Raw genomic sequence first — 21,864 nt, 5'->3', positions numbered from 1 at the left:
GTGAAACGTCTTCCTGTTTTTCTTTTTATTTCTTTTTAGTTTCTAATGACATAATCACCACACAGATCAATACTAAGCGATCTTTAAAGCCACGTGTTGACACCTTAAACTTGAAGACAATGCAGTGTTTTAGGATTTTACAGTCAACAAAAGTAAAATGTGTTAAAAAAGTCTATGGCAGATTCAGGTTTTGTGAAATTAGTAAAAAAAAAAAAAGTGTTTTATGTAGAAAATTCTTAGTCTTACTCGTCAAAAGTACATCTGAGCACAGTTAAATTATAAAATCAAACCTTGTGATAAACACCCTCCCGTTCGTTGGCTGTGTAAACAAACCCAACACAAGCTCGCTCTGAATAAAAAACAGATAAGTTTCTGTGGCGTCCACAGACGTAGATGTGACGCCGTGGGTGAGATGTGGGAAATGGGTAAATTCAGTACCAGCGCCTGACAGCGCTTCAGTGTTTCCAGTGTGTCCTGACACCGACAGATGGGCTCTGCATGCTTGTGCAGTCAGGTGACGAGGTGGCCGAGTGGTTAAGGCGATGGACTGCTAATCCATTGTGCTCTGCACGCGTGGGTTCGAATCCCATCCTCGTCGAGCGGACTTTTGGTTTTGTGGTGCTTTATACATACTGTTAAACCCAAAATCTAATATCTGTAAAACCTTCCACGTGTATTCTCAAAATGTTGTTCACTGAAATCCTTAAAACACTTCATTTAACCTTTTTCCACACCCGCTCCCACTATTTGGTCTTATGTGCTTTTATAACCCCCTCGCTCACACCCGTTCTCACTGGGGCCTTCCAGGACGGTTGAAAAACGGCTCAGTCTCTTCGGGCGTCACACCCGTCTCCCCGAAAAGGTTTCCAGTTGGTGCGGCTCCAATCAGCTTGGACGCTGAGCCCCGACGCCTCTGGATGATCACCAAAACCCCGATGATGAGCCAGAAGAAGAAGTTGATCCACACTGCCGTCTGAGAAGGAAACAACATGACACGCAAGATGTACTGGAGGCTCTTTTACCTAAATCTGAACACATATGATATGCTAACTTTGACTACATCTCTTTATTCATGGGTTTTTGTAGTGTTGCAGGACTCCAGTTCATAATAATGCTTCTTTGTGTTAAGCATTACAGTAGCTAGTATGTGTGGACCATGTGACTCCAGCCAAAAGCATAAAATAAGTGAATGAAGTACCGACCTCAGCTTTATGTAGACTGCTGTAAAACCTCTCTCCATCAAGTGGGCTGGCCCATTTTTCAGACTGGGCTTTTTCACAACTTTGCACACAGAAAAACATTGAGCATTAGACAGTTTAAAAGAAATCCGGGGTTATGATTTAATTCATGATGGATTTGTCTTATATGAATTTAGTCTTGATTATTGGTCACTGATTCTATGAACAAATAGAAAAACTGCAGGCAGTTTTGTCAGAGGAAGCAGTGGAAAGCTGCAGTTACATAACATCAAAGTAAGTGGAGCTCAAAACAAGCAATTAAAAACTAACAACACCATGCACGTCTTTGCTTCTCTTTTAAGTGCTCGCCCTTTCAGAGGATTACAGTGTAGCCAAGGATGAAAAACTGTGTGCTGATGACATTTTTAAAAGGAAAAAGGGCATCCTGAAAGACAGACAAAGGCCAAGAGTAAAATAACTAGATGGTTATAACTAAATCTACCTTCATATGGCTTCATATAGAGCTCTAAGAGAACGTGGGCGGGTGGTAAAGTGAAGCTTTGGAAAGGAGAAAAAGGGGAAAAAACAGAAAGCACGCAAACACAAAGTGACGCTCACTAGCTTTCAAATGTTATTTTCATTTTCGTATGCGAGTGTTGACGAAAGCGTTTGGTCCTGTGCCAGGTGTGGATGAGTGCAGGTGTTACCTGGTAGTGTTGGGGACGATTTTCGTGACAGACGAGCAGAGCGTGTCGCGCCCGATCTTCAACATGCAGCCCGTGACGAGCAGGAAGAACAGGAAAACGCCGGAGATGGCAATAATCACGTTCATCCACACATTCTCCCTGTGAAGGAGGAGAAAAAACAAACAGATAAGAGCGTGAGAACAGCACTGTGCTCTTTAAAGTGAGGCAAAACAGAAGAAGGATGTCAAACTACAAAATGCAAGCTAATGTGTGATTGTGTCGCCATGCCGTGGTATGACACATGCATTTCTGCTTCTCTGTATCAGCTCTGCAGCTTGTGCAGACCTCCTCAAAGGAACAGTTTTATTCTGTGCTTCATCGCTGTGGCGACACACGATTTCACTTTAAGTTCAGCTTCAGGAGCTACTTAAATGATGCCAGTTTAAACCTCTGACAAAAATTCAACTTTTTCTAAATGTATTTGTAGCTTCTTTTGCTTATGTTGGCTACAGAGAACAATGTTTACATGTACACTTATTTTCCTGGTAATCAATCAGTTTAAACTAAAGAAATCAGCCTAAAAGTGCACGCAGACATCTGTTAAATTCTGTCTACAAGATGCTTAAAATATCCTTTCTTGCGGCTGGCAGATCAAGCTCAAAAGAACGACACAATGACAGAGCAGGCCAGCATTTATGCAATATTCGAAGGAAAACACTGACGATTAAAATTGTTTTTAAACCCACACAAACACTGCAACTCTGTACTTTGTCATGAAAAACACACACACAGCATGTGGTCACCTTTTGAGTTCCCCTTCGCTGCAGAAAGTGTACACCCAGTACACAGACAGAGAGAAACACACCACTGCCACCATGATTGATATGGCCGACACAAAGTAACACAAAGAGGAGGATGTGGACGACTGGACTCCGATGAGCTTGGACGTGGCATTGTAGCTGACCGCTCCGTACAGCATACAGTGACCTCCGAAATTACCCTGAGGAAAACATAGAGACAGAGGTTGGGGGGTGTCACTAAAAGGCTTGAGTTCCGCTTCACCATTTCAAGCGCTTTGCTGGATGTTACAATAAGCGCATCAACGGTTGCATCTGACGTCTATAAATGAGCAGCAGGGAGCCAAATTGGGCACGAGAGGCGTCTGGGTCACACGATGAGCAAAGCATCCGAACTAGAGGTACAGTTAAAAACCTGCGCGCGCACACGCACGTTCACAATTTCAGAGCGTCTGTCTGTTAAGCTAACACAACGAACAGTTGTTGACACACAACAATGTTCCTGTGACACTTCGCTAAAAGTTTGTGGTACATTTTTCGAGAAGTAACTTCTCCGATGTCTACAGTCCAAAAACATTAAAAATATGGAGAAATTAGAGTTGAAAAGTCGAAGGTAATGACACAGTGGGCAGGAACTGGACTGAAAGTGGAAGCGCGTGTCAGTTTTTTAATCCCTCGCGCTGCTTTTAATTACGGTGTAACACCCAGAAAACTGCGCAGCTGTACGAAAACAATTATAGTAGCTTGAAAATATAAATCTGTAACACACTGTATGCTGAATTATGGTTAAAGGATTTTTCTTCAAAAAATAAAAAAATAAAATAAGAAGTTTGTTTCTTTTTTGCTAAACTTTCTGGGATAGACAAACGCACTACATAGTAAGTCCACCCGGAAGAGGACGCGTACAACATGTAATATATGGAGCAGGTTAGTAAAACTTAGAAAAGTCACCTGGACGATGGTGACAGACGCTGCGGTAACAATCCCGCAGACAAAACAGCTGATGTAGAGACCCCACTCCAGCACCAGTAGCCCCGCTAACGCCATCATCCAGCAGCAGCTTAGTCCGAGTCTGCAGAGAAAAGAGCTGCCGTGAAGGTAGCAATAAAAAGGCAAACAACTTCCGGTTAGTTCCTTCACAATAAAATACCAAGCCTCCAGCAACCACGATTCGCAAATATTAAGAAGACAGTGAGTTGATTAAAAACAAGGCAAGGCAAAGTAGTAAACGTGTCCGGGTTAATCAATAAAAAAATACATGAAAATGTTTTCCATTAAGATTAACACGTGTCAGTTGTTTGTTTAAATAGACTGTACTCTTATTTAACCGCAGACTGCCAGAACATTGTGGAAAAAATTAATCAAGAAATAAAGAAAGGTCTCATATACTTGTCACGACCTTGCCACACGTCTCAAAAACATAATTTAAAATGTTTTAAGCCTGACTTAACTTACCCGTGTGCGCTTCAGCTGGGTTATATTCTGGAGGTCAAACAGTTTGATTTCCGGTGATATTGTATCTTTTTTATTACCTTCACCCGCAGTCAAACAGTCCAAAGTGAAAATCGTACGTCCAAACTCCCTTCTCGATATTAGTTTGAGCAGCAATAGAAGCTTCCTCGGAGTTTCACCGCAGCGCAGCTTACTTGTCACACGTGGACACTGCTTGTCATAAAGGCCCTAGATCGTTTCTCTTCGCTTAATCAGTTGGCTTCATCTGATGACCCAGAAAGATAAACTGAAAGTCTGCAGCTAGACATATGTGTTAATTCACTCATGTTAACGCCTATATTTACGCAATAATTGTTTTTATTATGCGGAAGCAAATACTGCATGTTTGTATTGTCTCAAATATGTAGATGGTTCAAGTTAGTCAAAGTCTGAGCTTCTCGAGGGTTAGGAGGTATGAAATGCTAGAGTTAGACACAGTGTGTGTGTGTGTGTGTGTTGCTTCCTTCCCAGAATGCTTAATGAAACCTTGTGACTTTGTGTCCTGTGACCGTGTCATTTTTATAGGGTATATGTCAAACATTTAGCCTGTCAGATTCACCTCTGCACTAATAATAAGCTTACTAATTCCTGACACATAGCCAGTGTTACATCATTCAAGGCTGACTAGAAATAACTGTTTTCTGTAATAACATGCCACACAATTTCTAATGATATGTCATTAGAAAGGAGCTTCAAAATTATGAATCAGCGCTGTTAGCTTTCATAGGAATTGTTTATGTGATTTACACCACTGGGTTACAAAAGTAAGTAGAAAAACAAATGGTATGTTGCAGAAGGTAATACAAGACAGAAGGTAATAAACTGATGAATGGATTAATAAATAGAAAGAAGCGAGGATTTTTCACAAACAATTCTTAAATGTGGACAAAGAAAGTCTTGCAAAAATACCAAAATAACACTACTATGTTGAGAATGTAACTTCACTTAACTAGGTGACTGGACTCATTGTTGGAAAAAAAAAAAGTAGACATGCCAGTGTGAGTTTGTGTGTGTGTGCTGCTGTCTCAGGAGGCGAGACTAAGTGGTGGGCAGAGCCATCATGAAGTATTAGTGTCAGTGAGCATGTGAAGGTGTTTTTAGATTGAAGCCTTAATGCATGCTGGCACAAATGTTGGACCCCAAGACCCAAACACTAGAAAGCTTCCGTTTGTCTATGTGTGTATCCAAAAATCATCACACAAGCCTTGTATCTCTTTAATTCATGATAAGTTTAAACATCAAAATTCACCAAAGTCTGAACGAGGCACAGATCTACAGTAAAGAATACACTATGTACAATATAAAATAGAGGGACATAAAAGATTACAACGCAAAACGAAAATGTAGGAAACATGCACTTGATAACACGTCACGGATAGGTCGAGGCTGTCGGTCGACATTTTCTTGAAGAGAAACCCATCTTTCCTCGAGATAAAAGTCATGATATAGAGCGGAGAGAGTGAAAGTTTCCCCCTTTTGGAAAACAAATGTTGATATATACTGTATATAATTATATATACTCATTGTGCAAGTGAACTATTTAGGTTAGCAACACTTTAAAAAGAATTCAAAAACATACGTAAATATATCAGCAATAAGAGCACATCAAGGAAAGAACAAAACATTAATTATACTGTTTTAAATTCAATATAATGTCCCTCTTGAAAGAACAGCTGTTTTGATTTGACTGCATGTACAAAAGCTTGATAATAATTTAATACTGAACAGAGGGATGAGAGGCATACACAAGCAGCAAAAACAAAAAAAACCAAAACCCACCGACCAGATCGTGCCGTGAAACAAGATCAACTTCATTTTGAAAATCTTAATCTTTTGAACTTCGGATGAAACGTGACGGTACGATGTTGTTGGAGAGAAAATAAAAATAAAAGATAAAATCCTGATGGAGAAGCCCACACACAAGGCAGCGTTAAAAGGTCATTTCATGATGAACGCCCCCTAAGGGAGGGCAGCCCTGAAATGTTTGAGTGTGATTGTTAAGTACTGTTTGTGCGAGATTGTTAATCATCGCACAGCAACATCACTGCTTTATATTTAAAATGTTTAGCAGCGATTTTCCGAGTAGGAACACCGCTCATTAGTGATGAAGCCAGAGGAGCCGGTTACCTAATCGTAAAAGGTGATGCGCGTTCGGACTGCGGACTGTGTGTCAGAGCGAATCTGAAGCTTTGACTTTTCTGGTTTCCAGCAGTAAGAACAGCATTCTTGCTCAAATTTGGACAACGCATCTCAAAACGATAGCTATCTCGTGGTAACCATAGCCACCGTTTTTCTGTGACGGTTCTAATAGAACAGTCGATTTCAACTCTGTGGGATTTCCAGTCACGTGTCGTCGCACTTTGTGAAATATCCCCTCGTTGCAATCATTGTGTTTGTAAGGATGGGTGTAAAGGTTGTCATTTTTTTTAATGAGACTTTAAAACGTTGTTTTAAACGTAAATATTATTTATGGCAGCATCCTAGAAAGTGGTTCTGGCCCTTAAACCAAACCAACCGGAGATAATTTATCTGAGCGTAACCGCACCTCCAGTTCTCTGTCTATATGTGATTCCCCCCCATTGCAACTAGAAGCTGTTTGTTCTTGTTTTCTTCACTTCTCATTAGTACAGCGGGATTTGCCCGGCCCACGGGTCACCGTCAGTCCCCTCTGAGGCCTTCTCCACACCACAGCCTCAATTCATCCTCAAGCCATGTTCCATTATCTACCAGAAATGGTGTCAAACCTAAAATGAGGATGTGGTCCCAGCTAATGAAACAGCAACTGAAAAATGAGCGGGGAAAGCAGTGCTGAATTTGAACCCTAACCCTCTTCAGTGAAACTGAAGCTTACGCCACCAACAGACCTGAAGCGTCTTATCATGTACGTTGGTGCTCTTGGAAACTGGAAGCTTTGCTATGTGACTGACTTTTGCGTCAATGTCCACACTAAAAAAAAAAGAGTCAATTTGTTTCCATGAACGTGAAGTTCAAAAATTGTATTTTGTGTCTATTTCACAAAACTACTGTGAGAGTGTGCTTTTAATAATAGCTTTAGATTTCATGCAAGCAGCTGGCTGCTGAAGAATGTTTGGAGAAGGAATTCCTGCTCTGTCCATTTTAATTCAATGGTATGGTCACGTTCCTTGATAAGTGCGGTCACAAGACTGCAGTACTGAGGGATTGCTGTTGAGCCTGTATACCAAACCTGCCTGTCAGTATGAGAAAGTGTATGTATTCCTCTGCAAGTCAGTCGAAATTCTGTAATAGTTCTAAATGATCTTTTGGATGGTTACATATCAGTTTGCGATGTCTGAAATGTACCAGTTTCTGAATGATTTAATGCACGTAATGCCTTGTTTTAGTCAAATTATGTCTGAGCATGCATTTGTGCACATGGACCAGATAAAAGCTGTGCAATCATTAGCCAACTGGACAACCTGGCAGCCTGAATGCATCTGGTAGAGGACTGTCAAGTTTACAGATAATTTTGTATATTCCTTTCTTCCAGCAGGGGTCGCTGTCTCTCCCCGTCCAAATGGCTGAGTAAAACTCTCTCAGAGCCACTTCAGACACCTCGATGAACCTCTCTGGAACCTGCACACAAAAATATGATGTCAAGGAGGAAATGTTTATTAGGAAGTCTTCTGGAAGAGAAAAATCCATTTTCACTTTAGTTTAGTATCTGAATCTGTCAGTCACGTATCTATCTACCTTATCTAAAGGGATTTTAAACTGAGAAACTTGTGTTTTTCAGAGAATGTGAGGTTTTAATTGTCTCTGTACTTTCTAAAAATCTCATAAGCGTTGTTGAGCAGTGAATAGTTTCATAGCCTTCACAGGAAGAACATTAGAATACCTGTTATTATAATGTGCATTCAGTGCACCCTCACAGGTGTTTTCACCCACTTTGGTAAAATACAGACTGTGACTTTGATTGTCTCTGATTCCACTGTTTGTCTGAACGCGTCTGTCAAAGCGGACAGCTTTATCACAGCACATAGAGACTTCTCATTGATTATTGTTTATAAATGGACCTATTCTTTCGCCGCTATGACGGAAAACACGTTAGAAGCGAACACGATCTATTCACAGCTGAACCGCACATAGCTTTAAGCCGAGCTGAGGCTCAATCAAATAATAAACTCACAAAAATTTGTGTAGGCGAGAGTGACTTTTCAAACTTGAGCAACCTTGTGACTTTGTTTTTACGATCACAGAGGTGATTCGGTTTTTCAGCGCTGCCTGAACGTTTCCCGGGATACATTGTAGCCATAGTAGTTTTCGCGTTCTCAATACCTTTTTAAATCCAATGACGTCTGACAAATAACAGATCACCTTGGGTGATAAAATTAATCATCATCTGTAGAATTTGAAACTAATGTGCGATGATTGTTTTATGATAGTGTGTGTCCTTCAGCAGGTCAGTGAGATATAACAGTGCTTCATTTTCTGTTTCCTTTTCATGCACAAACTCATACAAGTAAAATAATTCCTCTGCTCACTAAAGGTAATAGCACATTACACGAAATAATAACCCCAAGCTCCAGTGCTTTTCATTTCAGCGGTGTAGTATCTTTTTAGTGTATATCTTCATCTTTATGCTATACATGATTTATTGAGGTTTATTTCCTCCTTAGACTTATCGGCTGCTCTGAGCTTACCAATTAATATCAGATCAGGACTTCATTCAGAGTCCAAGCAGCAGCCATATCTGGCACTTTTTGACCTCTGAAGAACAAAACAGCTTGAGTCCTCCAATATTCTACAGCCATCCTCACCTGGTTTGCACTTAGCTGGACTTTTATTTGATTTATTTGAACAAGAATGGCTCAGAGCACGCATTAAATGTTTTTAAGAACTGTTTGCTCAAGAAGGTCAAACAGCTCAGATCAAATGATCTTAACTCAAAGGACCGCTGAGCTTAAGAAAATCAGCAATGGCTTGCGTTAGGCATGTATTTGAACCTTGAAAAGCATTCCAGATGACAATCTATAAAAGATATTAAAAACAGAGTGCAAGTTATCCTTCAATACACGACCCAAGACCGTGACACTGTAGACAGCACTTTAACTTGATTGGTATTTTCTTTTAAACACAGGAGCACTGCATAAAGATCCATAATCCATTAGCGCTGTACTTAGGGCTGAGGAGTATTCACATCCCCACCCAAGGACTGAGTCCAGTGGTACAACGGGTAGGCTGAAAGCTGCAACTAGAGCGTCTCCTCACCTGGTAGATGTTGCTTTTATTGTAGTGCATGTTCAGTATGCGGTAAAGCTCCGTATCACGTCCCACTCGCAGCTGACTCTCTCGGCTAATACGAGGCGCACCATCCCTGTGTTACAGAGACAAACAAACTCATTTAAATACACTCACAATAAAAAACCAGAGAAGAGAACCATGTATAATTTACATAAATGATATTCAGCTTCAGTTTGTTTCTGACTTTTTGCAGTCATGTTTTATGCCCATTGCTATTTGTTTTACTCGCTACCATCATGAGTTCACATCAACATGGCCACAGTGTCTAAACACCTGAGCACTCACAGACAATAGCTGGTTATAAAAAAAAAATCTATATTTTTATCAAAAAGCCTTTCCGACCTCTTAAATCAAGCGATGTAAAAAATGCAGACATCTGTTTCTCAGCTGCAATGGTTTGTTTGATTATAGCAGAACTGAATATCTGTCATGGAGGAAACCATGATGCTTCATGCGGTTCCAAAGTCAATCATGCGATGTGTGATTCTCTATTTCTAAAAAAGTTAGATATGATGTCTGATGTATAAATCAGACTTTACTTCAGCTCGTCTAACAGGGGCAACATGTTCACACTCATAAGGCTCACTGAAACAATGAAAGTATTGCAAATAAAATGAGTTTAACATGAACCAGTGCCAACCCAAACCAACCGGGTGAGAGCCTCGCGGACAGCCTGGCGTGCAAAGCGCTCCATCTGGATGTAGAAGAACTCTCTGAAGTTACTGAACCATTTAATCATCTGGGAGGTCACACAGCGATTAAACTAGACCATGGATGACAGGAGAGGAAGTGAGCAGGTGAGGACAGCAAGAGAAGAGTGCTTTTTTAAATCCTTACAATGATATGCTAAATTAACCTGACTTGAGCTAACTTAATTGCACTTTGTTTGTTATGTCAAATTACATTCAAAAGACATTGTATGCCCCCCCCTTTTTTTTCCCCTTAGTGGTCATTAAAGTAAATGACCTAATCTAAGGTTTTCTGTTGACACAGACTCCAAGAGGAGAAATAATCTCTGCAACTCCACACTGTTTATGCTTCTAAATCACTGTAAGCTTGCAGATTGTATCAGATAATACCACCTTATTAAGAGATACCCTGTAATAATAATTTATCGCAGCATATGCATTTTTAAGTTCAGCATAGATGTAATTAAAATAGCATTTGTTTTATTCATTGAAACATTTTACTTGTTTGTCATATTCAGAGATAGGCACTTTCTTGGAGAAGTAGTTGTAGGTTAGTTAATATTATATCATTATTATTATCATTATTTCAGTAAATGGGGTAACTGCAATCTAACTTCCAGTCTATTGGAACTTGATTGAAATATGGAAACAATAACATCTGGGATGCTGTCGGCAATACGTGACAGTTTTAGAGTTTGCGCATGGCCGGTTAGCTCAGTTGGTTAGAGCGTGGTGCTAATAACGCCAAGGTCGCGGGTTCGATCCCCGTACGGGCCATCTACGTTTTCAAGTAGTTGAGCACCTTTAAACAACTGCTTTTTGCTTTATTTGCAGAAGAAAATCTTATTAAAATGAAAAGAAAAACACCTCGACCTTTGAGACCCGACATGTCCAACTGTGACATCAGCTTTTTAACTTATCCACAAAATTTCCAAAAGTGACTCGTGAGCTGTGCAGCTCTGGCCGTGCTCCATTGACACCCACTGCGACATGGCCGGTTAGCTCAGTTGGTTAGAGCGTGGTGCTAATAACGCCAAGGTCGCGGGTTCGATCCCCGTACGGGCCAGTTCCGGATTTTGTGAAGCACCAACCACTGCATACGTATAATACATTATAACCTGACACATGCTAGCGCTTGGACATTTTTTCAGAGTAAATATTATATGGACTCTACTGTATCTATTACTAGAGAGTTAATAAAAGAAAACTGTTATAATACATCAAATCACACCACACAGTAATATGGGTACATTGGCTACAAGATTCAAGCAGTTTTATATACATGTTACACCATCAGTAGTGAGCAGTTTTTTTTAACTTTGTGTCTCTGTATTATCACTGAAGATTTTATTATATCTGAATACTTGGAATGCACAAATGTCCTGGTTTTCCCCCAGTATATCACTGGTTAATTAGGTGATTTAAGTGATGGCCTTACAATAATTACAGTCTTACAGTCAATTTACATTTTTTTAGAAGATTGTTCAAACTGTATTTGTTTAGGCTACAGTATGTCTCAAAAGTCATTCAAGGGCTACTCATTTCCTTGAAACTCCTAAAAGACCTCACAACTATAACACAACTTAATTTATGTAGTAATGAAAGATTTGAATAAATTCAAGATTCTTCAAAGCAGCAGCATTTGCATACTTTTGGGGGATTCATGTTATCTGAAGCAGCGCTGCATCATTTCAAATCAAGATCTTGAAGATGTGCCTCATTGTCTTGTTAAAAACAAACAATGTAGCTACAAAGTGTAAACCAAACACTCGTTAAGTGCTGTCGTCAATTATGAATGAATTGCTAACAGCGTAATCTGAAAACCCCACGTGGTAGCAACCGCACGCACACATCATCTATTCATCTTAGACAAAGGAATTGAGGTTGGAACCCACCACTATCAAATTTGGACTCACCAGACCACAGCCCAGATATCCACTAGTCTAATGCTCATCCTTTGTTATGCTTACTTAATACTAAATTGTAAAAAAATTAAGAAGTACAAAATTCTTTCAGCAATTTGACCCAAACGCCTGATAATTTCCTCAAAACAGCTAATCTTAAGATTCTAGGAAGCAGTGTGGTGGGCACTAATTTTAGGGCTGTTAACTGGAAATTTCAGAAGCTTTTAAGTCTCTGCAGCAGTAATAACTTCTGGTCCTTCTTCCCTCAGTTGTAAACACCACACTGTTTGAAGAAACCTTTAAAGTCTTTGTAATATATGGACTCACATTCATGTCTTAAAGAAATGCTGGACAGTCAATTCTCCTTCCTTAGTCATAATATCCAATACTACAGCAGCCAAACTGGCCTAACTGGCATTTCATAGCTGCGACGTCGTCCGTATTGTTTTAACAATGTAGAAAATTGTCAGTGAAAAAAACCTTCAGTGAGCAGGTGTGTAAAACGCAGTGGCTGATATACTGCCGTGTGACTTTGAGGTGTGTTAAAAAATAATCACTTTGAAGTGAAATTGTCGTTCCAGCACTGAGCTGGTGTACACACACCTTGACATCAGGGAAATACGTCTTGAGCGTGTTGGAGCTGGGATAGCGAGTGTAGAAGAACATGAGCTTGGCTTTCTTCAGATGGCAGGGTGACAAGCCCTCCTGGGTGTACATATGAGGTGAGTTAAGGAGATACATGTTTAAACACACACACAGACACACACACACACACACAGCTCTCATTCTCATTCTTTCAAGCACACTGACAAAAGGATATCCCCCCAGCAGTCAGGTAGAGCTCTCCTCCATCCATCCCTCCTCCTCGCATGCCCCCATCTCCCCTCATCACTCGCTCCCTCTCTCTCCCCCCGTGAGCGTGGCGTGCAAGCGACAGGTCCAGGTGGCCGAGCAAGGGGAGCGGGGGGAAGGAGGGGTGAGACGATGGGTGGGAAGAGAACTCCAAGAAAGGGTCAGAGTTCAGGTAGTCTTTGCGGGATGACGGGAGGTGGGGGAGCTGAGGGTGGTGGAGTGAGCGGGAGAAAAGCTGCTGCATTGAGTAGTGGAGCAAGGGGAGAGGGAGAGGAGGGGGCGGAGGCGGGGGGGGAGGAGGGGGAGGCGCAGGGAAAGAAGATGAGGAAGAAGAGGAGGAAGTTGAAGACGGGTGGAAAGAGGAGGAGGAGGGATCCTTGGGCTGAGAGGCTGGAGGCAAGAGGGGAGGGTGAGAAAGGGGAGGAGGACGAGGCAAAGAAGGGTGGTGCAGGGAGAGGTTTGGGTGAGAGGGATTGAGGTGAGTGGGGAGAGGTGGGCCAAGGAGTGGGTAGGCCTTTCGCGTGTCAGGTGACCTTTGAAGAGTCAGTGGCATCGCTAAATCGGACGGTTCAGTCCGACGGGGTGGTCGGGGGGGCAGGGCGCTCCCGTTGCTCATCTTGTGGAGCTGCTTCTCTCTTTCTCCGTCCTGCCCTCTTGTTTTGTCCTCCTTATCGCTCATTGTTTCTTCTCTTCTTCCTCTCGTTAACAGCCCCATCCACACTGCCTTCTCCTTCCCTCCGTCACTTCCCGGATCAGATGGGAGAAAAGAGATGGCAGCGGGAGGAGAGGAAGGAGCGAAATCGGTCATCTCGGTGTAAAGGCGGAGAACTCGGTCGATGACTCGGGCCACAGCGCTGCCCAACTCCAGCTTCAGCGCCGCGGCAAACTTCTGCCCTCCCTCCTCACTCTCGTCATCTATCCCGCCATCCCAGTCTCCTCTGACCAAACCTCCGCAGTCCAGCCACAACCCCGATCCCTCCATCACACCCTCCAAGTGCAACCCTCCTCCTCCTCTTCCTCTCTCCATCCTTCTTTCTCGGTCTTTTTGCAGCTCCTCTTTCCGTTTGTGGAAGCTGTCGAAAGGGGACTCGGAAAGCAGGGAAAATGATTCCTTTTCCATCTCTCCGCCATCAGTGTCTTCCTCATCGTACATCCCTTCTGTCATGTCCTCCTCCTCTATTAGCCCTACATCCTCTTCTCTCCCATCAACTCCACCGCTGCTTCCGTTTCTGCGCTTCCTTTTCTTCTCATCCTCGGCCATGTGCTTTTCCCCAAAAGCTCTCCACACTTTCTCCTGCAAAGCCTGCAGTCTCTCCCTTGCCTCCTCCAGCTGTTCTTTCAGCTCTTCCCTTTCCCTTCTCCTCTCTTCCCTCCCTCCTTGTTTGTCTCCCTCATCGGCCTCTCCATCCCTCTGTCGGTTCTCCAGCTTCATCCTCTTCACTTTCAGGATGTCTTGATTCCATTCGACTGCGAGAGCCGCGTCATTGTGCCTCTTCTTAACCCCGAGCAAGTCATCCTTTCCCTCTATCGCCCCCTCATCTCCCCCTTCCATTCTTTGCTCCACGTGTCCATCCCTCTCTCCTTCATCTTCCTCCACATTTCTGTCCTCCAGGTGTCTGTGTGTGCTCAGGCTTGTGTTCAGCAGCCCTCCGATCCTCCTGGGGCCTCCACCTGGCTGGAGGAGATGGTGGATCAGTGGAAAGCCGGGGGGTCTAAAGGCAGGAGTAAGGCGGCCAGCATTAGCCTGAGGATGGATTCCAGCAAGATCTGTGGAGTTGAGAGTTGGAGCAAATGTATGTATCTGGGGAGCAGAATCATCAAAAAGATCTGTGGGTGAATCCATGGCTGTAGAGAGGCAGAAGGGACACAAAGAGACACAATAAGGATTATAATTGCTGCATTTGTGATTTGTGATATTTTGAGTAGTAGCAAGTGTTTTGCAGCCAAATGAAGTTACATACATGAGGTTAAATTTCATTAAAATATACCAATAATTAAGATGACCATAGTTTTGTGTGTAGTGCTCAAAGTGCTAAATGATTTAGTATTTAATTTAATATTTAAAGCTCAAAACAGAAAAGAAACTGTTTTTAATCAGAGTATAGCATTAAACCTTGTTGGATGATGATATTGATTATAGTGGAAATAATAAGATAACCACCAAAACAGAAATGGTTTTACAGGTGGAAGTCACTGACATGTTTCCCTTCTCGTCTTTTCTGATTGTTTTTTCCACTATTTTTGCATTTGGCTAGTGTCAGTGTGACTGCTGGTTGCACGGGCAGTCCAACTCCTCCAGAATGGCGTATCAATGCCTCCCATTGCCAGGAGATTTGCTGTGTCTCCCAGCACCATATCAAGAGTATTTAGGAAATTCCAGGAGACAGGTAGTTACTCTAGAAGAGCTGGACAGTGCCCTAGAAGGTCTTTAACCCATCTGCAGGACCGGTATCTGCTCCTTTGTGCAAGGAGGAAAAAGATGAGGACTATGAGTACTGCAAGAACTACAAAATGACCTCCAGCAGGCCACTGGTGTGAATCTCTCTGACCACACAATCAGAAACAGACATCACGAGGGTGACCTGAGGGCCTGACATTAGAGATGGACCGATATTACGTATCGGTATCGGTCCGATACTGACCTAAATTACTGGATCGGATATTGGAGAGAAATAAAAAATGTAATCCGATCCATTAAATATCAAAAAAGCACCTCACAAAACTTGCGACATGGCGTAACTCGGCTCATAACCGTAGCACGTCGGAGCAGTGTGGTCACGTGATAGAACGGCTGTGTGTATTTGTAGCCTGCTAGCAAACATTTCATCTCCGAGGAAGTTATCCCAGAGAGAAGTAAAGCAAGTGTGTAAGTTCATCTCTGAATGTTTGTAAAGCATTCCCGCGTTAAGCTTAACAACCGATATACAGAGCAACTGCCTCTTCTCTCTCTCTCTCTCTCTCTCTCTCTCCTGCTGCTACTTCAATCGTGAAACTGATTAATGATCAGCTGATCGGCTTTTCTGTCGCGAGTCCGTCTCTCTTCTTTGTTTTTGGCCCACTTTGCACCAGAAAGAGGAAACCAGCGGCTGAACAACAGCAGCACTATTAAGCTTGATAAGCTGTTGTTAGAATTTATTTAATATTACTTTCTACACCAGGATCTTTTTCTATGCAGCTGACGGCTGGTAACTGTGCATGGGCGGATCTAGCAAAGTTTAGCCAGGGGGGCCGATGGGGCATGAACAGGGAAAAGGGGGCACAAAGACATACTTTTCTTTTTTATTCTCATTTAAAATATCTAGCTTTTAATTATTTAATAATTATCTGAATCTTACACCCAAAGTTTTAATCTGATGTAAAATATATAGAAGTCCATTACTGTATATAGTAACTGTTAAGTCTAATATACCCTAGTAAGCTGTAGTACTTTTTCCTTTGGGAAAGTACCATCTGTGAATTCTGCAATTCTGTTGAAGAAAGATGTTGAATCTATTTAATTATTCTTGAAAAATAATTTATTTCTGTGAATTTTTTTCACCCTGCATCAAATTAAAGTTGATTACATTGATTAAGCATCATGAGGAAGAGGCTGGTTCCCTATTTTTTTTTTGCTGGGAGTTTGCAACCCTATTAGTTAGGTTGCTTAATATTTCTGCTAAGTACTCTTTAAAATACCAGAATAGGGAGGATGGAGTAGGTTTAACCTTATTAGATTGATCAGTGTTGCTGATCTATGAAATATTTTGGGTGCAGTGTTTTTTTTTGGGGGGGGGGGTTTGTTTTTTTTTACATACAGGTATAACAGAATAGCTTTAGTGTTGTTGTTGTTTTTTAACTTGAGTATGAACTTATACAAAAAGCAGCAAGATATTAAAAAAACAGTTTTATTGATTAAAAAACACACTAAATCGGATTCATATCGGTATCGGCAGATATCCAAATTTATGATATCGGTATTGGTATCGGACATAAAAAAGTGGTATCGTGCCATCTCTACCTGACATCCTGTAGTGGGCCCTGTGCTCGCTGCCTGGCAGCTTGGAGCTCAATCGTCATTTCCTATAGAATACCAGAATTAGCAGGGCGCCCTGTGCTTTTCACAGATGAGAGCAGATTCACCCTGAGTGTTGGTGATAGATGTGAAAGGGTCTGAAAAGCCGTGGGGAACATTATGCTGCCTGTAACATCATTCAGCATGACGAGTTTGGTGGTGGGTCAGTGATGATCTGGGAAGGCATATCAATGGAGGGATGCAAAGACCTCTGCAGGCTAGGCAACAGCACCCTGACTGCCATTGGGCATGGGGATAAATCCCTGGATCCACTCTCAGACCGTACACTGCTTTCTCCTTGTACACGACAATACACAGCCTCATGTCAGAAAAATATGCAGGCAGTTCCTGAAGATTGAAAAAATGGATACCACTGACTGGCTCCCACACTCACCTGACCTAAATCCAACTGTCAAGGAGCTCGGTGATGCCCTGGTGCAGATCTAGTAGGAGATCCCCCAGGACACCATCCGTTTTCTTACTAGGAGCATGCCCTGACATTCTCAGGCATGCATACAAGCACATGGGGGCCATACAAATGAATTCAGTACTCCGTAGGTTGATCATTTTCACTTACGTCAAACGTGGCATCATTCATTTCTAACACATTACCCAGTTGATAACAGTATAGGTATACAGCATGATTGTTTTTGAGCAGTGTACAATTGTGCTGGCGGGGTGTGGTTTCTGGGCTCAGTCACAAGAGGGAGAGTCGAAGCAGTGTGTTTGGGAGAGTAGTGCCTGATGAAGAGAGCAGCAAACCTGTTGGGCATGTCTAATTAACCTCTCCTCTGACAGTAAATGTGGGGCCGGAGACGAGAAAACACAAAACTGTTAGCAGTGAGCCCGAGAGGCACACAGAGAGCCAAAGGTCGAGTATAAAAAGTGTGTGAATAAAACCGGGTATAAAACACACCTTTCTCGCCCGTCCTTACTGGGGACCCTGTCACCAAAATTTTTACTGTATAAAGAAGAAACAGGTCTTACTAAAAAGGTTTGTAGGGCTTTTTTATGTGGATTATCTGCTCTGGTTGCTTTTCATTTTTTTCCAATGTCATTTTTAGTTCCATTCAATTGTAGCTCACTGCAGTAAGGGCAAACATCTCAGAGGCTGTTTTGGTTGCATAAATATCTGCTAGATAGCAAATGTTTCTGTTTATCTGTGACTGCACTTGGTTGACAGTGAATGAGTGCCCATCACAACAATATGGCTGTAACGTTACCTGGACAGCAAAACAGGTCACTAGTCTATTGCAGGACACAATCACTTTTACTTTAATAGCAAAAAGAAACAACTCCAATGTATTTGTATAGAGCTAAACGTTCATTGTGGCAGTGTTAAAGAAAGTACATTTAGCTAGAAAGCACAGAAAAGATCAGTTTCATCAGTGAGGGAAGTGACATCCTGTGGCACCAACTAAGACCTAATGGAAGGGTTAACATCTGGCTCATGATCTTTGTCACATATCGCCCTCCTCTCTTCAGGCTGTCCTTCCTGTTGTGCTTGAACGTGTGTTGTCTTAGACAGTGCAAGTATCAAAGAAAAATATATGTGAGAAAACTGAGGAAGATAAATGCACATAGATGTGGATCACGCACAATAACAGAAGTTTGGAAAAAAAATACAAAACACTGTATGGTGGAAAATTTAGGTGCTTATTACACTCCCAGGCTAATGCTATATGGCTTGCCTACAATTCCTGGAAAAGGTTGTAAAGCAGAGACCAGTGAATGCCAGGCTTATAAACGACAGTACATCTCACTGTTTAATCAAGATCAAAAACACACATCCCAGTTCCTATTTTATATCACTGTGTAACCTCATTTCTGCCCCGATACCCCTTTTCCTTCCTCTCCATTCCTCTCTCATCCTCTCTTCCTCCTCTCTCTGTTATCATTTCAGGCAGCTTGTTAAGCACTGTTTGATCAGAGTGTTTACCGTCAAACACACACATGAACACACAGACACACACACACACACACACACTTTTGCACAAAAGCAAAAGAGGCTTGAGAGAGGGCTAACAATGGTCAATGGTCCTTGTGGAGTGAAATAGAGTGAGAGCAGCATGTACGTAGTGTGTGTGCATATGCAAGTGTGTGTGTGTGCATGTGTGTGTGTGTGTGTGTGCCTACGTGTGCATGAGCAGTAGTCCTACTTAGCTTTGATAACACCGCTAATCCACTTCAGATGGATACACTACAGCTCACTGAACAGATGTAAGGACAGGACAGATGTAAGGACTGACAGAGGTACAGGAAAATATATATAATATGAACACACACACAAGGATGCACAAACGCAAACACACACATCACAAAAAACAATAGCTAGACAAAACAGATAGATAGATAGATAGATAGATAGATAGATAGATAGATAGATAGATAGATAGATAGATAGATAGATTCGCTGGTGAAACATGAAGAGAATAATCCTCCTATAAATAGCTAAATATCAATTATTCAAATGCCCTCTCCTCTCTACTATAATACAGCCCAGATGGCAAGCCAACCAATGGGCTTATAACAGGGACAGATTAGCTTTTCAAAGCCAGTGAAAGCTGCACAAAATACGAGCAATGACTATGAAAGCCATTAACCACTAGATTAGGCTTAAGAATGGTGCTCTTGGACTGCCGGAGCTGTCACTGGGTAGACTGACAAGAGCGAAAACACACATGAAACAAAGCACAGATAACGCACTGGTATTATATGATCCATTTAAGTATGTTATATTGGAAAATTACATTCAAAAAGTTCATTTTCTAACATTGGAAAATAATAACACATTGGTTACTAAAACGTTCTTAATACTGGGTTGCAACCATACTTGCCGAATGAAATTTCTTTTTAATTAGCGTATTTTTAAGCAGAGCTGTGTTACTTAAACAAAGGCTGGATAAATGTAACTCATAACTATGGATTTATAACATACAAAATCAAAAATATTAGCTAAGGACTTTTTTTATGTTATAAATTATTTGGGTCAGTCATTTTCCGGGGCCATTTCTTTCCCCCCTTCACATAGGTTATATTCTATCTATTTATTTGCGGCGTAATTATATCACTTTGAATAATTAATAGAGTGTTTAAAGCCTCCGCGTGGCAACATCTGCCGGCTGTGGCACGCGAATCCGCTTTGGCGATTCTGACGCACGAGCGGTCAGTTTGTGCGGGTGCGCGCGCGCGTTGTGAGTCCTGTGACTAATTGGCAGCGGCGGACTAATGTCGCAGTATGAAAGAAAATATAAACAGAGCGAGATAGAGGCGAGCAGCTCGAGCAGACGCTGACCTTCGTAGCTCTTTTAACGCCGTAAAATGTCAAATATGTAAGGCAGAGGTTTGAAGTTTAAAATGAACTTACTCTCAGTCACAGAGAAGAGCTCCAGCGGTTCCCCGAAGCCTTCCAACCCCAACGGCCGTTTCTGTGCGCTCTGTCTCGGTTGGTTGTCTCCTGCTGTCACCGGACGGGCCTTGGACATCGGTGCGGGCAGACAGGAACCAGTCAGCAGGAGGATTCCTGCTTTTTCCCGCTTCCCTCTTCTCTGGATTTGTTCCGTAACTCTCTCAGTTTTCCCTCACTCGTCAAACGCCTCCTCTTTACTCTAGTTGTGTCACTGTGCAGGTTTTTCCTCCCTCGCCAATCCATCTATCTCTGGCTGGCATCAACCTCACGCGCTGCACCCGGTGTGGAGTGGCGCGCGGTGGGCGGGCGAGCGGGCTCGAGAGCTGTCCACTTGACAGTCCGGTCCCTCCCATGTTGGCAGGCCCCCAGTATACACACACATACACACACACATACACGCACTGTGCTGTATTAAATCGTCGCTTCATTTGAAATTAATTGGCTTTTATATAATTCACGTAGCAGTTTGTGACAGAAGGCTACTTATCCACAGACGAGCCCATAAACATGTTAAGGGGAAATTACTCTCACCAAAAACCGACAAGCATTTTTTCAGTTTGTGTTACAGTAGTGATGCCACAGACCTTCAGCAGCACATTCTCTGCACTGCGAAGGTTTTATTTACCGCCTACTGTCACCCGGTCAGTCATTAACAGTTTTATCTGATCACAGGAATCTGTCTGTGAGATCCAGCACCCCTGAGCATAAAAACAAACACAGCAGAGTATCTAAAGACTCTCTGTTTAAATGTATTCATTTTTAACATGTGGCAGCTTTAATCCGATTTTACACAAATTATGTGAATTTAACAGTGTAAAGTGGATTTATAGGATGCCTTTAAAATGCATAGGTATAATATTTGGAAGCAGCAGTGCAAAGGTACCCATGTTCAGTGTTTTTTTTTTTACAGATGTCCTTGCTCTACTTCAGCTTGCCTGCTTTAATTATACAGACACCCTGATAGCAGGGAAACATTTTGCTTTAACTTCAGCAGCACTTAGTAACCTGTTGCTGGGAATGTCACCCACCCAAACCCACCACTAAACTGTTCACAGGCTCTCCCAATGAGACCAGGGGCCGCTTTCAAACTGCAATTTTTTTGTGTTAATTTTGTATTTTTTCTTTTCATGTATCCCGAGAATCACCTAAATCATGCCCCCCCCCCCCTTCCCCCCTTCCCCCAACACCTCTGCCTCATCCCATCTCTTCCTTTCTCTACTTCTGATTAAAACTGGTTATGCACTGAGTGAAAGGTCGCAGTTGTTATGGAAACAAGGCTTGTAACAAAAGCTGGACACATGGGTGCAGAGGGAGAGAAAGAGGGGAGAAAGATGGAGAGAAAAAGAGGGAGACGTATCTGAATAAACATAAACGCGCGGAGAGGAGGAGAGGGCAGGAAAGAGAGGTAGGGAGAGGTCTGAATAAATAAAAACATATGCAGAGGGAGGAGGAACGAGAGATGGCGAGGTCATGAAATAATGGCTCCATCTGCAATAATAAATAACAAAAGATAATGCTGGGTTTTTGTCATTCTAGGAAGGCATT

General features: G+C 42.2%; 2 protein-coding genes and 3 non-coding genes across 5 annotated transcripts; 3 read left to right on the top strand and 2 right to left on the bottom strand.

The window, feature by feature from the left end:
• Positions 1–10: 10 nt before the first annotated feature.
• tmem179ba (transmembrane protein 179Ba) lies at positions 11–4,549 on the bottom strand. Its single transcript, XM_084924418.1, has 6 exons — positions 4,117–4,549; positions 3,613–3,748; positions 2,668–2,864; positions 1,886–2,023; positions 1,203–1,281; positions 11–973 (listed from the first exon to the last, which is right to left on the bottom strand). The coding sequence occupies exons 2-6, from the start codon at positions 3,709–3,711 to the stop codon at positions 791–793; spliced, it is 696 nt and encodes a 231-aa protein (XP_084780544.1). The 5' UTR covers positions 3,712–3,748; positions 4,117–4,549; the 3' UTR covers positions 11–790.
• Positions 517–598, top strand: trnas-gcu (transfer RNA serine (anticodon GCU)). Its single transcript has one exon. It is a non-coding gene; the product is annotated as a tRNA-Ser (tRNA).
• An 804-nt stretch (positions 4,550–5,353) lies between the features above and the next one.
• prox3 (prospero homeobox 3) lies at positions 5,354–20,653 on the bottom strand. Its single transcript, XM_084924416.1, has 6 exons — positions 20,278–20,653; positions 12,828–14,704; positions 12,611–12,718; positions 10,065–10,177; positions 9,382–9,487; positions 5,354–7,746 (listed from the first exon to the last, which is right to left on the bottom strand). The coding sequence occupies exons 1-6, from the start codon at positions 20,393–20,395 to the stop codon at positions 7,573–7,575; spliced, it is 2,496 nt and encodes an 831-aa protein (XP_084780542.1). The 5' UTR covers positions 20,396–20,653; the 3' UTR covers positions 5,354–7,572.
• Positions 10,807–10,880, top strand: trnai-aau (transfer RNA isoleucine (anticodon AAU)). Its single transcript has one exon. It is a non-coding gene; the product is annotated as a tRNA-Ile (tRNA).
• Positions 11,096–11,169, top strand: trnai-aau (transfer RNA isoleucine (anticodon AAU)). Its single transcript has one exon. It is a non-coding gene; the product is annotated as a tRNA-Ile (tRNA).
• Positions 20,654–21,864: the final 1,211 nt, after the last annotated feature.

Source organism: Perissodus microlepis, chromosome 3 (genome assembly GCF_051167445.1).
Source record: "Perissodus microlepis isolate ML-2025 ecotype Zambia chromosome 3, ASM5116744v1, whole genome shotgun sequence".
Classification (NCBI taxonomy): Eukaryota; Metazoa; Chordata; class Actinopteri; order Cichliformes; family Cichlidae; genus Perissodus; species Perissodus microlepis.
The sequence above is the reverse complement of the archived record's forward strand: the minus strand, read 5'-3'. Positions and strand labels throughout refer to the sequence as shown.